Source organism: Galleria mellonella, unplaced genomic scaffold, assembly GCF_026898425.1.
Source record: "Galleria mellonella isolate WM207_F2 unplaced genomic scaffold, CSIRO_AGI_GalMel_v1 utg312, whole genome shotgun sequence".
In the NCBI taxonomy this organism is placed as follows: domain Eukaryota; kingdom Metazoa; phylum Arthropoda; class Insecta; order Lepidoptera; family Pyralidae; genus Galleria; species Galleria mellonella.
The window spans coordinates 6,056,020-6,071,529 of record NW_026442074.1 but is presented as its reverse complement, the minus strand read 5'-3'; the positions used below and the strand labels follow the sequence as shown (position 1 = coordinate 6,071,529).

General features: G+C 31.7%; 1 protein-coding gene across 1 annotated transcript; it reads right to left on the bottom strand.

The window, feature by feature from the left end:
* Positions 1-845: 845 nt before the first annotated feature.
* On the bottom strand, positions 846-9,727 carry LOC113515035 (protein ABHD18). Its single transcript, XM_026899164.3, has 10 exons — positions 9,493-9,727; positions 9,309-9,393; positions 8,763-8,945; positions 6,409-6,521; positions 5,360-5,498; positions 4,156-4,245; positions 2,975-3,509; positions 2,485-2,883; positions 1,830-1,965; positions 846-1,475 (listed from the first exon to the last, which is right to left on the bottom strand). The coding sequence occupies exons 1-10, from the start codon at positions 9,582-9,584 to the stop codon at positions 1,409-1,411; spliced, it is 1,839 nt and encodes a 612-aa protein (XP_026754965.2). The 5' UTR covers positions 9,585-9,727; the 3' UTR covers positions 846-1,408.
* Positions 9,728-15,510: the final 5,783 nt, after the last annotated feature.

Here is a 15,510-nt window from a genome sequence, read left to right as displayed (position 1 = left end):
GATACCATCGATGATGTGCAACTATTAGTGTCATATAAATATGAAGGAAAGAGAACAATTCATGCGCCACTTTAAATAATTTTAATGTTGGTTTTATTCAATCTATATTAGCTGAACCTAAACCAGAAATTTTTGAACATCTCTGTAAATTATTGATACTCATTAATTCCACTCTTTCCATGTCTAGGGAAAGTAGATAGTTTTATTTGATAAATCAGTTCAGTGTACGATAGGGCTGATATACCTGAAGAAGGTAATAGCCCTTAAAAATAATAATAATAAAAAAACTCTCAATCTTTATCCCAATTATTATTTGGGGTTGGCGTAATGTTTTTCTCTTCTATTCTTCTCTATTCGCAGCCAATTCTATATTCACTCCATTCTGGCCATATCATTCACAAAGTCCATCCATATTTTGCGATGTAAGTATCAAAGATCAGGCATTTTCTTGTAAGATATTTAGAAAAATAGTTACAAGTGCCTCGAATATTACGCTATTATAACATCTACGGACATTCTTGGGCAAATGATGTATCCATCTATCTTATTTTTATGTAACCCGGGCATTACATTTCTAGTAAGATTTACATACAGTTCTGGGCAAATGAGGTATCCATCTATCTTATTTTTATTACTATTCTATTTTATACCATTTCTTTCAAATTATTTGACAATGCGATGAAAAGCCCCGTATACTGATGCTATGTTCGAAACATATTTTCAGTCATTTTTTGAGCATATAACGTATCTCCCAAAAGTTATTGGCCAGAGGTTATTGTAATTTTGGGTGCTATGCTCGTTACACATTTATGTACCCAAATAGCTTTAATAAAAATAAAACAGGATTGAAAATAAAAACAATATTTATTTATAAAAATATAGTTACACTTTATAATATTCTCAATAGAGAATAACGTCTTATTTACACGAGAGTTGGTAATAAATTCTACCGAAAAGATATTGCGCGACTGTAAATATTATCACTCTCAAGTTTTAAAACTAATTTTTGTACTTCATATTAAAGGAAAAGTTCCCTTTATAACGTCCTTATTTATAGTAATATTATTGTGAAACAAAACCCAATCTACTTACTATATAAATGTTATTGATTCCAAAATTTATAGAATGCATGAAAATACAATTTAATAATACATAGAAGGTAGATTTTACTAAATGTATAGACTAGATAATGAGCTAGTTTTGTGGTATAAAAAATTGAGTTGTATAAATAGAGAATACAATAAATTCTATCTAATATATACTATAAAATTATATGTAATTTACAATAATTTAACCAACGATTAGTTTTGGGACTTGCGACTATTCACTTGTTAACATTGAGCAACTAAGCGGCTTAGGAACTTCACATTAGCTACGTGGATGCCGTTAGGCTTCTTGAAAATATTTGTCAGTTAATGTGTTTGCCGTCCTTCCATTTCTTTTTCGATCGCTCAAAAGCTTCCTTTATACAGGATCTGTGTAAAAAGATTGAATCATAATTTTATAAACATTTTGTAAATTAAATGACTATATATGGCGATGATGACTGACTATATATTTTGTAATTAAAATATAATTATTTTATTTTATTAGTTTTTGTTTGTGACTTGATTCCTCGACCATGGTAAAAAGAAAATCCTTCTCTATAAAAAAAAAAAAGTGTATGCCTCTAATTTTCTAGACGACTGAGGTAACAAACAAACTCACATTTACTATATTAGAAAAGATTGTATTGCTGGTGTTGTTGGTACTTGGTAAAATTACCTCCTTATGAAGGTAAAAGTTGGTATGGCAGTATGTAAAATATAAAAGATACGATCGGTATATACCTGAAGAGCGACTGGTGCAGTATGTAGGCGGAAACGTGTCCAGCGTCGACGTAGCGCACCTCGGCGCCGGGCCAGATCTCCTCGAGCCGGCCCACGTCCTCGCGCGGTACGTACGCGTCGTGCTTCGCGCATACCGCTGCCGACAATATTTATTTAGTTAATATTTTATTGGTTAGCATAAATAGTAAGTGGCATTCTCTGCCAATTAACCATAGGTCAAAACAAAAAATTGTACATGAAACCTATAGTCAGAAATTAAAATGTATTTTAATTTGTCTTGTATTAAAATGTATTGTAATCAGTACTGTAGTATTGAAACTTCAAGGCTATAATATAATAATTATTTTATGAAATGAAATCTAGTCTTTTAAAACTGCGAACAAAATTTAATTACTATTACACACATTGATGTTCATAACGTGGATTTTTATGTTCTAATTCGGTTTGGAAATCAATTATCTAATGAATATAACTAACTATATTTGTCAAGACATTATTTAGAAAATATTTATATACATAACATTTACTGAGCGTGCATGGTATCACGCTGTTTATAGTCAACTGAGATATTTCAACAAATTTACGTGGTAAAAAAGAATAATTTATTATAAGTTCAATGAGGTTAGAACTTCAAGTGGTAAAATAAATAATTTACCTATAATCAACGATGTGTCGTATGGTACAGAGAAGTTACTCAAGTGCGTACACTCGTCCATGATGCCTCTCATAAACTGTAACGCTTCTCTGTCTCTCCAATGGATTTTGCTTATATCTATCTTCTTCCCACTTGATCTTAAAAATGGCAAATGTACCCAAAAATCGGAAGTCAAGTCAGAGACATTCCATGATTTCTTCTCTGGTTTACTTTTGACTTCTTTATCCGAAGGAGTGTTGACTGTTTTTTGTATATGTACAGTAGTTGCTTTATCTTCTATGGATGGATTTTTTTGTAATATAACATCTGTAGATATGTTTTTTTGTATTGTTCCATTCGATGATGTATTTGTTTCTGCTGTTTGCAGTTGTGCTTTACTGGAATCAATTTTAAGAGTATCTGTAAAAGTTTAACAAAATTTTGATTGATTACATAAAATAAATTTTAAATTATATTTATTTATTTACAATTGTTGTAAGTAAATACTTACCGATTTTGCATTTCATTATTATTTCTTTGATGTTCTCTTCATTTAATCTATTAATGTTTTCTATTTCTTCCGGATTCAATTCGAATTTGTCATTTGATACCAATTTTTCATATAAAACCCTACTAATTTTACCCTCTTCCAGTAATCTCTTTAGTTCTTCATTTAATTTTTCTATTTGCTGAAACAAGTCTGTTCGTATAGCATTTTTAGGCACTTCGTTATTTAATACTAAATTTTTACTAACATCTATACCATTTGGTGCGTCTAATTTTGTATGACTAGATTCTTTGTACGTAATATCTAGTTCTTTTTCTGTCATATTACACTTAACACTGTTCACTGATGTTTTATTTTCTTGTGCGGTTGTTTGTGTGTTTTTATCCATACTCTTAGAGTATGTTTGTGCGAACTTTTTGCCGGCCAGGAATGCCTCGTCGATTATTGTGACCATCTTGGATAGTTTCTCCCTGTAGGCGCCATCTGATAGGTATTGGTCCTCCAACAAGTCCCAGTTTATTGAGTGTGACATTACACCCTGAAATAATAATTAGCCATTATTTTTCAAAACACTGGAGAAGGCTCTCGAATTTATTCACGTGTGTATGAGGATATTTGTGTATGATGATAGATATATTTTTAATTTAAACCGATTTTGGTGATTAGTAACATAACCTTTAATCATAAACCTGATACTGTCAGAAGGTAACGACGTGGCTTTTCCTGCAAGATTTTGTTTCATTTACTCCTAATGTCATAGGACTTTCTAAAAACTTTTAGTTCTACATCTACGTGAGGAACATCCTATAAAACTGTAAGTTGTAAGCTTTATGGTACTAGAGATTTTGATTAAGAGTTGAAGTCACTGAAAGAAAGAAAGAAAGGAAAAGAAATTATTCATAAAATTATTAATTTATTTGTTAGGTGTTCCATTCTTGTTATTTGATATGTGTTATAGGAATAGAAGCGGAAGTATCCGAAGTTTGGAAAAGGTTGTTGGAGATTTTGTAATTAGCGAGTCGTTAGATTTTATGATATAATTAGAGAATTTGAAGCAAGTAAGCTTCCATAAAGACGTGGTGTAAAATATAGAGAAATAATACAATTTTTTTACGTAAAAAAACTTGTATTGGACTAAAGGAAGTACTCCGATGATAAAGTTTTTAATAAGAATTTAATGTTACCTGTAAAAATACTGCAGATGCTGTAGACCAGGACAGGCAAGGAACAAGTACTAAGGGCTTGGGCCAATTCGTCGCTGCCAGTGATGCCATCTAAAAATGTTAATATATAAATATAGAAGCCTACATTATTTTTTGTTACAAATATTAGTGTACAAGAAAATAAAATGTACAACAATATCTATTAACTATTATGTAATATGAAGTGATTAATATTATCCTATGTATTATGTTTATATTCAAACAAATAAATAGCTCTGGACATATAACAGCGTTATCTAGTCCCAAACTAAGTAGAGCTTCTATGATGGATATTAAGCCATTGATATAACTTGTTTTATAAATACATACATTTTTTTATTCAACTTAGAATGGCCAACAACCTGATGGAAAGTGGTGACCGTCACCTATAGAGATGAGCGATACTATGGACATAACAGAGTATACTGTTTCGCCCATGATACTCCCCATGCGTTGCCATGAGGACTCATGTGTTATTCCTCTATACCCTGTAAATTTACTGCCATATGTCACCCTTTAAACCGAAACACAGCCATGCAAACACAGCTACTTCACGGTAGAAACACGAATGGGACAGAGGTGCCCAAGGAAACGACTTTTGTAGAAAGTCTCCCTTTGGTAATACATGTAATAGATAGGAAATACCTCGACCAATACAAGATATTGTCATGAATGAAATGGTAGTATTTTATAGGGATCGAATCTACGAATATTGTTATATAAGGTCATATATTAAATTTCTACAATACTAAGGTCGTGAAGATATCGTTAGATGATATAAACGAGGCAAAAAGGGTGTCTATGTGAGCAGTGTAAATATTATCATAGGTTATGTTTTTAATGTTTACATTGCTTTCACTACTCTATTTAATATTTTACTAGTATTAGTAGTTCAGAACTGGACTGTTGATTGCAAAGAAGAAAACTTGTAATTTTTACTAAGAACATTTGATTAAACTATTGATGTAACCTCATTTAATACATTGAAATAAAATATAAATGTAGACATTTAAGATAAATACAATTATCTAATAATTTCTTTAATCACATCTATCTAACAACCAACTTCTTTAATCTTTAAATCACAGCAATAACGCGGCATCGAACATTGTAATTTTTTTACTTAGGTTCTTAACAGTGACACTTGTTATATCTATTGAGATAAATTCAGAATATTTATACTAACATGCCCACCCATTGATAGTCCTGTGACACCCAGTGGGCCGAGACCGTTGCGCTCGCACCAGTGGAATAGCACCAGCGACTCCAAGATAAGACAGCCGCCCATTACGAAAATGTCTGATACATTATGAAGTGACGAACGTCTGCAATCACACAATAATTATTTATTTATAAATTATTCACCACACTTACAGTATTCCAAATCGTGTAGTGAGCCATAGGTTTATTTTCGAAACTTAAAAATTTTAAACAACATTTAAAAAATGTATTTAATTTGTCATTAAATACATCAATGCATGTATTTAACAAATATAGTGTAAGTAAAGAATATTATTGTTTTATTTATATAAGAATAGTCATGCCGGGGAAATCTGTGCGGTTGTCGCAATTAATTGTTAATTCCTATATCTATGTGATTAATATTGACGTCAAATATTGGACGATGTAAGTATTTATTCGTAAACTACTCGGGGGCTTTTATTAAAAACTTTTAATAAAAAAAAAAGAAATTAGCGGGTTTTTTAAAAAGCGGTTGAGCGGTCTATATTTCATTATACCCTCGATCGATTCTGATAAAAAATACTAGATTTTTAGTTGGGCTAATACGTACTCAATTATAAAATTTTATTGATATACATTTAGTGATTTTTCTCGTGAATCAATAATTTAATATGTCATATTAAATTATTGATTTTTACCCTCAGCTAGTTTTGGTAAAAAAAAGGACTCAGCATTATATAGAATTGAATAAGTTTTTCGATACTTATGATTTTATCGCTATAAGTATTTTATTTCTAATCATGACCGAAAATATGGTCATGTGAGCATGTGAAAATAAACAATATTACAGATAATACAACACGAAAGTACATCGATGCAGGTATTGTGGAAGTGCACCTTTCCATCTCTCTTTTAATTAAGTTCTTACTTAAGTAGGTTACTTAGCTTTAAAAATTCGTAATAAATATTTAAACTCCTTGTCTTCTATTCCAAACTGCCTAAAAATGTATATATTTTATACACTTATGAGATAATATATTATTTTGCACTCACACTTGATCCGTGGGTTTCCGAAGTCCATAGAATGGATTTTCCAATATTATTCCACCTATTCCTGCCTCTTTCAATAATGGTTTGACCATCAGGTTCCGCCGTCGCCAAAAAAACTGGAAGGAAATACGTTTTGTAGATATTTGAAGTTGACTATTATTTTTTAAATGACCCAATGGAGTATAGTGAAAGATAAAACAACAAGGATGATGTAGTCAGTTGGCCCATCATGGCGAATTCATCATCATCATATCAGCCTTTAATCGTCTACTACTGAACATAAGCCTCCCCCTTAGGGGGTTCTGCCAGTAGTTGCCACGCTTGGCAGATGGATTGGCAACCGCAGTTAAGCTTAAGAGATGTTTAAGAGGGATGCTGTTGCCCATCCCTCGCCCTCCCTTAGTCGATTCTTACGACACCTACGGGAAAGGAAGGGGTGGTCTATTCTATGCCGGGACCGCACGGGTATTTCATGGCGAATTCAATACAGATTAATCACGATGAGTTTCACTGGGGTCCGCTTAAAGGTCGACTTATCAGAAAATATTGTTAGCAAAGAATAACGTCCCCACTACTAATAATCTCTCCTTCTCTCTAAATTGTAGATTAAACATTTTGACCGTCAAATACGAGAGAATCGTCCAAATAATTTATACGAATTAAAAAATATAGGTGTTATTAAATCATTGGCTTTGGTAGAGAACTTTGTAATAAATAATTTAATTCTTGATCAGATAATCGTAATTTATTTTCTGCGTTTTTATTTTATCATAATTAATATGATAAACGAAGAATAAGTTTAGCAATCCAAGCATCTTGGGTACACTGGCTCGAGCTGGCTTGATGTGGTGGATTCGGGCGACTATTATTATATAAATGTAAAAATAAGTATTTATGCCTTTAAAAAATATTTTATATTTCAATTTCATTAGATGTATTTATTTTATCAATACATATCTTTTTTAAATAAAAAAATGTGTTATCAAAATCTATTCAGAATTAGCAAAAATATCACAAAAAATATAGTTAATATGGAAACTTCATGTTGAAGTTGTCGGAAGAGTAAAAATTTTCTAGTACCCTGTAAGTAGTAAATAGTAGTAATACTCGCAAATGGGTCATTATAATAAGGAAATTTATTCATAAATTAAAATTGTATTTTTCAAAATTGATAAACATGACCAAAATAAATAAATTTGTTTGTTTATAATCATTACCACAGATAATAATGACGCATGCGTATAAAAATTATGGAGCTTTGCCAATTTTCTCTGAGGTCATTAGCTGTTGTTGTTATGTTCATATACTATAGATACATACCACACACGATAAATCAGATAGTGTCAAGATATAGTGCAACAAGAATGAATCGTAAGATAAGTGTCGTTAGAGCCAATTTGATTGGTATAATTAATTATTAGATATTAGTTGTTTACATTCATGATGTTCCGGTGCCGAAATTAGACCTGTTTACCTACACGTTATTTTATTTATACGATTTTCAGCTCAGTACAAAATACAGATGAAAAATATATTGATTTATATTTTTAAATGTGTAATGTGTAATACCAACAGGTAGATTGTGTTCTATTAAAAAAAATCCTTTACACAATTCTGGCAAAAATAAATTAGATTTATAAACCGAACTACTAAACTGATTTTGACGAATTTTTTATAAGACCAATCAGAAGGTATATCCTTTCAGATAATTTTTTTCCTAATTGGTTATATGACAGTGTTCTGAGATAAATGAACAACAAGTAACATGTATATGAATATATATATATATATATATATATATATATATATATATATATATATATATATATATATATATATATATATATATACATATTGAAATAAGTGATAACACAGTGACGACAATATTAATATAATCATAATAATAGGAGTAATAATCATATCTACATTAAAAGTCTAGAATAGACTAGCATTCTAGATTTTTCAGATAAACTACTAAGAAGAAGAATAACAATAAAATTTATTAAGGAATTTTCATTTAATTTTTTCGGTGAAGTTCTAAACTTTGAAAAGTAAAGGAAAGTGTTAATGGATCTATTTTACACATTTTTTTTAGATAGAAAATTTTAGTAATCTATTGGGCTCTACCAATTAATACCAGTTTTAATAAATTAAAAATTTGAACTTACATTGGAACAATTTGTTTAAAAAAATCTAAGTTAACAATATGTGAATAAGACTACTTTTATTTAGTTAACTTTAGTGTAATAGTTTTGTGAAAGATAAACAAAAGATACATTATTATTACTTTTAGTTTATATTAATTTCCTATGTTTACTACACTCAAGTTCAGGAATAAGTGATTTAGAGTTACTTACATGATCTCCTGTGCCTGCAAGGTGTAGGCATACAGGGTTATATCCTTTCTCCTGCCAGTGCATTGGCAACAATGCTTGAAAATGGGCCTTTTGTGCTACTTCAGGCACTATTCCAGGTAAAAATTTTTCTAAAGGTGACAAAAAATAACCTTCTAATAGTTTGCAATCTGATAAGTTTTGTTCCTGTAAAGATTTTATTTGAATACATAAATGTTTATGTGCAATTTATTCTTTGACATGAAAAATATAGACTGCCTTATCCAAAATGAAGAAAATGTCAAGATTTCCTCTAGAGTAGTAAGAAAATATTGAAAATTTATTTATATGATAAAAAATACTTCTGTTTATTACTATGTCAGATCATATTTTCTTATTATTGACCAGAAAAAAGTGTAAATAAATGTTACATAAGCAATTACATTCTGGAATAGAACATTTCAGAAACTGTCTCATATTTTAACACATTTGTATTCTTTTTTATTTATAAGAATAATACTTTATATTCAGATGAGTTATAAATATTTATTCATGATCTAAAATACTTACTTTTGTAATAGTAACAGGGTAATCTCTATCAATCAATTTGAGGCATTCCTCGCGATCTGATACTACTTTTCTGAATTCAAACAACCTAGAAATTAAAAATTTAGTTATGTAATAATAATCTAACAATAAATTTGTTGTATTTATATTAATTACATGTGAATTAAAGAATTTATTCTCTTGTAACCTGCGTAAATTTTCCGGTTTGCCCCAGCCTTTTGTAAAAAATTTTGTGATAAGAATACTTCTGTATACTGCATCTAGTTTGCTTGCGGACATCTTTTAATAAAGTTATAAAACTATTATTTACTATTAAATGCTGAATTAAATTTAGTTCATCTAGTATAGTACTTCAATCTGTTATTATCAATACATATTGAAGAAATTGAACTAAACCTGATGACTGAAGGTGAAGGATGAAAGATGTCATTTTCATGCAGTGTCGCCAGAACACTTTGGTCAAAGTTACATTGGACATTGTACTGCAGATAATAAAAAAAGGGTAAGTTCAAGCGGCAATTGTGTATGGAGGGTACTTTTTAATAATTATAATTTGTTTTTTTATTATGTACAAAAACTGTCAAGCTGGATAAATTAATTTTTGTAATGTATCCTATTAATTAATATAAGGTTTGTAAGGATGGATTTATGGATGTTTGTTACTCTATTATGCAAAAACAATTCATCGAATTTGAATGAAATTTGTTAAATGGGTAGGTTATATCTATATTCTAACTTAGTATATAGGATACTTTATACACTAATGCACATGGATAGCTGTGGGGTACAGCTAGTAAATATTAAGTAAATCTTTGAATAATCAAAAATGTACTCGAAAAGAATTACAAATTTTAAGTAGATCCTTAACAGTTACATAAAATGTAGGAAGTATAACTTTTTGGCAACACTGCATTGATAAATGTCATCCGCATGTCCTTACTTTTTTTTTAGTAGGATTGTTCCGTTGTGGAACAGGCTAAGGTCGGAGACGATGGTGCCTAGTTTTCAATATGATAATTTGTCTGGAAAAGTATGTCCTTACATCAATATGTCATTGCCAAATATGTTATAATTTTTTTAGTACGTTTGTTCCGTTGTGTAACAGGTTAACAGGACCATGCTGCCTAGTCTTCAATATGATAATTTGTCTGGAATCACAATTTTTTTTTTCTTGTCGTTATCAGATACAAAGATTTCGTGTTAGATTTGTATTAAGTAGTAATAATTGTTTATTACACAACGAGAATAACAAAGGAACAATTGAGTGCAGCTTATTTTTCTGCCATGATTTTATTATTTCTATTCTATCTTTTTTTCTTTGAACGGGGAGATAATGAAATAGTAACCCCGCCTGCACTATCGGTATACGTAGTAGTGTACCAGTGAGGAATGATAGGAAAGGAAATAATGGAAGCAGGTCAGTTAGCCCATCGTGACGAATTCCACTAGAATTAACCATTATGGTTTCCAGGGGGAACCGCGTGAAAGTCGATCTGATAGGATTATTGCTAGCAATAAGGGAAGTTAGACCCCATTACTAACATTCCCTTCAATTCTGTGTAGGTGTTATTTACTATACAGTATTTTAGACTTTTTTGTAGAATCTAGATTTTAATATCTAATATATAAAATTCTCGTGTCGCGGTGTTTATGAAATTTTGTATGCATATCGAGTACATCTGAGAATCGACCAACATCTATTTTTCATACCCGTAAATGATAAGGGAGACCCACCCCTAAATATTTTTTTTTTTTTATTTTTTAAGTTGTATTGTGACGAACTTATCAGGAATTAATCACAATCGCTTCTAGGGGGAATGCGTGGAGGTTTATCTGACTGGCAGCAAGTAATGCATATTTATTTTATAGTAGTTCCGCAAGTAAGATGAAGAATATAAAAAATACATATAACTTCAGACCTGTGTTTCATTGAGGTAGACGGAAATATTAGATCACCAAATTCTCTAATTTACACTGATTTCTTTCGCCTTTCTATATTTATGACTATTATTGTGGATACGCAACCAGCAAACTTATACTGGATATTAGTATAAATTTGCGTCTCCTTTTAACTTGGTTACCTATATTTCCACTTGTTACTACTCTCTCTCTCTCTCTCTCTCTCTCTCTATATATATATATATATATATATATATATATATATATATATATATATATGTGTTTGATTTTTTTTATCCATCTTTGCTAATATATCAATATATTATATATTACTGCTACTACATTATTTTCAAAGGGAGATTTAGTATAAAAATTGTCTTGATGAATATCTCTGTTTCACTATTGTTTCTGTTGCCTAAAAGCAGCTATGCTTGTAAGCAATCGGGCGGCTAAATTACAGACTTCAAAGGCATAACATTTTAGTGATTTATATGGGAGGGCGGTGGGAGGGATTATTAGTAATGCGTACTAGACCCATTGCTAGTAATATACCCTGTTAGGTCAACCTCCACGTGGTCCCCGCTGTAAACCATCGTCATGAATCCAGGTGTGTTCTTCACGATGGGCTAATTGACTTACCTTTTCATCTCACTCATCATCCCTCACTGGTGTCCCGAACTAACCACCAACAAAAAAAAAATATGAGTTCAATATGTAAACCGTCAGTGAGTTTGTTTCTCATTCTAAGTAGCATAAAAAAGCCCACGAAGACAAAACGGATAGAGTATTTGGCAATTTTATCCATGGACATCCTTATCGAGTTAGAATTGTAACATTTGGTATCTTACGTAATCGATATGTGGGCCGGGTCGTAGCTACAGTGAGTCAGTAGGTAGCTGAAAAAATTAGAATGTTCCGTCCGATGTTCATTACCAAAAACTTATGCTAAACTTGGTATTTAAGATCATTATTTCTCCGGAGCTTTATCATCGGGCACTTTTATGTATGAAACTATACCTGTTTAATATACTATACTATTTATATAATATTCATTTTAATAAACTTAACGCAGGTTAAGTTGTATGTAGGCACATGTGTTTTCTTGTAATAAGAAAAAAAAAAACACATTATGGTTTCAGGAAGTAAGGTACGTAAATTGATTTTTTTTTTGTGTATGGTAATGGAATGATAATAGACGGAGGCCTTTATTGGATATGACAGCGAAACATTGATGAGGCAGGTGAGAAGGTAGTAAGATGTTCAGTAACCCCATTCAATGAATTTGACAAGAATAAACTACAATGGCATCCAGGGGAGCCGCGCGGAGGCTGATTTGTCAGTATACGTTAATAGCAATGGGAGCGACTAGTGTCTATTCTATTACTAACAAATCCATTTCATCTAAGTAATTTGGACTAGGTACATATAAATGAAATCGTGAGCAAAGCTAATTGCCAAAATTGAATAATATTTTAATTAGAATGTAATTCGATTATTTGTTTAATAAAATATCACCTAAATTGAAAACAAGGAAATGCTTATTTTACTTAATATAATAAAATTGTAACTAAATGATGTCTGCATATATACAGTACATGGGAGATATTTAAAAAAATATGAGTGTTTTTAATATAAGTAATAAATAAATAAATAATAATAATAAACAAAAGATTTTTTTTTTAAATTTTTGTATGTTAATTTACATTTCGCAAAAATTACTGCACCAAATTGGATGCGTTGTTTTCATAAATGAGTTTCTAAAGTAACATAGTAGAACTTGAAAACCATTGTATTTTTTATCTCGATACGTATCGACGATATCTAGAAGACGTCTACTTCATTGATTTTTCTTATTTCTTCTATCCACGCGTACAAAGTAACTATCAAATAGCTAGAATAAGATAAATTAAAATTTAGATAGGCATCTCTCATAATATTTTAAAAGTGCCAATATTAAGATTGTTGCTATGCCATTTATTACATATTAATTGGTCATCTCGCCACCTACATCTCACATAATCGATATAAATAGCATAAAAGTAGTGATCAGTTCTTTGTTATATAATATTTATTATCTACCTATACACTTGGAGGACTTGAATACTATGTTCATCATCATAATCTTCCTACCCTTATCCCAATTATTATTTGGGGTCGGCGTAATATGGTTTTATCCATATTACAAAAGGATTTAGCTTATAGTTTTACGACCGGCCGCCTGCCTGACGTCAACCCTCTTTGGGACTACTATGTTCAATTGACCTTAATAGTGCTTCTCAACAGGTAGGTTTTAAGATGAACATGGACAAACTAAAATCATGTCTAATGTCCATGTCACACCTATACTAGTTACGATTGAGAACACTACGCACGAAATTGTCGACGGGTATGTATACCTGGGACAACTTGTTTGACTAGGTAAATCCATTTTCGATCAAGAGGTCAACTGATGAATCCAACTCGGCTGGACAGCATTCGGAAAATCACACCACGTCTTCTCATCCAAATTGCAAGGACTCAGTGAATACAGTGAATACTGTTCTCACCTGTGGGGCAGGAGCGCCACAGTACCAACTCCTTCCGTTAGACCGCATTCAAAGTCGGGTAGCTCGAATTGTTGACGATCGGTGCCTTACTGTCCGGCTCGACCCACTAAAACTGCGTAGAGATGTTGCATCACTGTGCATCTTCTACCGAATTTATCATGGGGAGTGCTCTAAAAAATTGTTCGGATTGATACCTGCTACTGATTTTCACCATCGTACAACCCGCCATAAACTAAAATTTCATCCCAACCATCTGGACGAGTGGCGGTCCTCCACCATGCGTTTTTCAAGGCATTTTTTCCCACGCCCAACTACTCTTTTGAATCAACTTTCAGCAGCAGTATTTCCGAACCGGTACGACAACATAACCTTCAAGAAAAGAGCATATTCCCTTTTAAAAGGTCGGCAGCACACCTGCAATGTCGTTGGTGTTGTGGGTGACCATGGGCAGCGGTAGTCACTTACCATCAGGTGAGCCGCATGCTCGTTTGCCCCCTGTGTTGTAAAAAAAAAAGAATACAGGTGGCTCAGGACCAATCCTTATAACATTATATGGGGAAGACCTATGTTCAGCAGTAGACAGATAATGGTTGAGATGATGATGATGATGATTTATTACCTGCATAGACAATTAAGTATTTAGAGAGAAGTGTAAATTGGGATTAAATAACTGGCTGATTCATAAATTTAATATAATTGAATTAAAGGGGTTATTATAGTATCCAATACAATTATATAAAGATCTCTGTATATAGAAAAAAAAAAACGCTAAAAACCGACTCAGGGGGATGTTAGAAGTGAAGTAAAACACACTTCACTTCTAACATCCCCCATGTTTGTATGGGTTAATCTCTGAAACTGTTGGATCGATTTAAATGAAATTTTGCATGGTGGTACCTTACCCGGTCAACATTCTAGATATTTTTAATCATAGTAAATTAAAGAGTTTTCGTGGAATAGTTAAAAACTATAGTAACTACTTAAGTACTTAAAGTCATTTTGATCTAAGGCAAAGAGTGAGAACTACACGTCATTTATTATTAATTTTGGTCCAGTATTCTCAGACATAATAAATATATAGGTAGGTACATACATCGATACATACTAAACAGGAATAAAATATACCACGCGGACAAAATCGCGGGCATCAGCTAGTTTTTAATATGATTTGTAATTGCAAACCAGCTATTGGAAAATGACCAGTATAAGCTAATATTAAAGATATAACCCAATGTGATAAGGGGGAAAGGGATTCTTAGCAATGGAGTTTCACAGTCCCATTGCTAGTAATATGCCTTATTAGGTCGACCTCCACGTGGTTCCCCTTGGAAATCATCGTGAACAATTCTTGTTGAATTCGTCACGATGGGCTAACCTATTTCATCCTCACCTATCATCCTTCACTGGTGCCCCGCCGGTGTATACCAATAGCGCGGGTGGGGTTACTATTCCATTTGCACCCATAAAAAAAATCCCAATGTGATAGTTTTAACGCTTTAGCATAGTGGTACTTAAATGAGGTTTCTGGCTCAATTCCCAGTATGTAGATAACTATAATAAAAAAATCAACAAAATCAGTTAAGCAAAACACAGTCAAATTTTGAATCTTTTCCTTTCAAGTCGGTTGAAAATTAATCAAGTAAATTATTCGTATTTTCCTTAATTCTAAGAAAATATCCATAATAGTAACTATATATCCGGTAGGTGTTATCGCGAATATAATATGACGTCATTTTTCGTACTTGCCTACTAAGTTGTAA

Excerpts from the sequence above, each read along its gene's own strand:
- LOC113515035 (XM_026899164.3), bottom strand. The coding sequence starts at position 9,584 with ATGTCCGCAAGCAAACTAGATGCAGTATACAGAAGTATTCTTATCACA. Across the intron at positions 6,522-8,762 it reads TTGCAGGCACAGGAGATCAT|TTTTTTTGGCGACGGCGGAA; the intron begins GTAAGTAACTCT and ends ATTTCCTTCCAG. Across the intron at positions 1,966-2,484 it reads CGACACATCGTTGATTATAG|CGGTATGCGCGAAGCACGAC; the intron begins GTAAATTATTTA and ends TATTGTCGGCAG.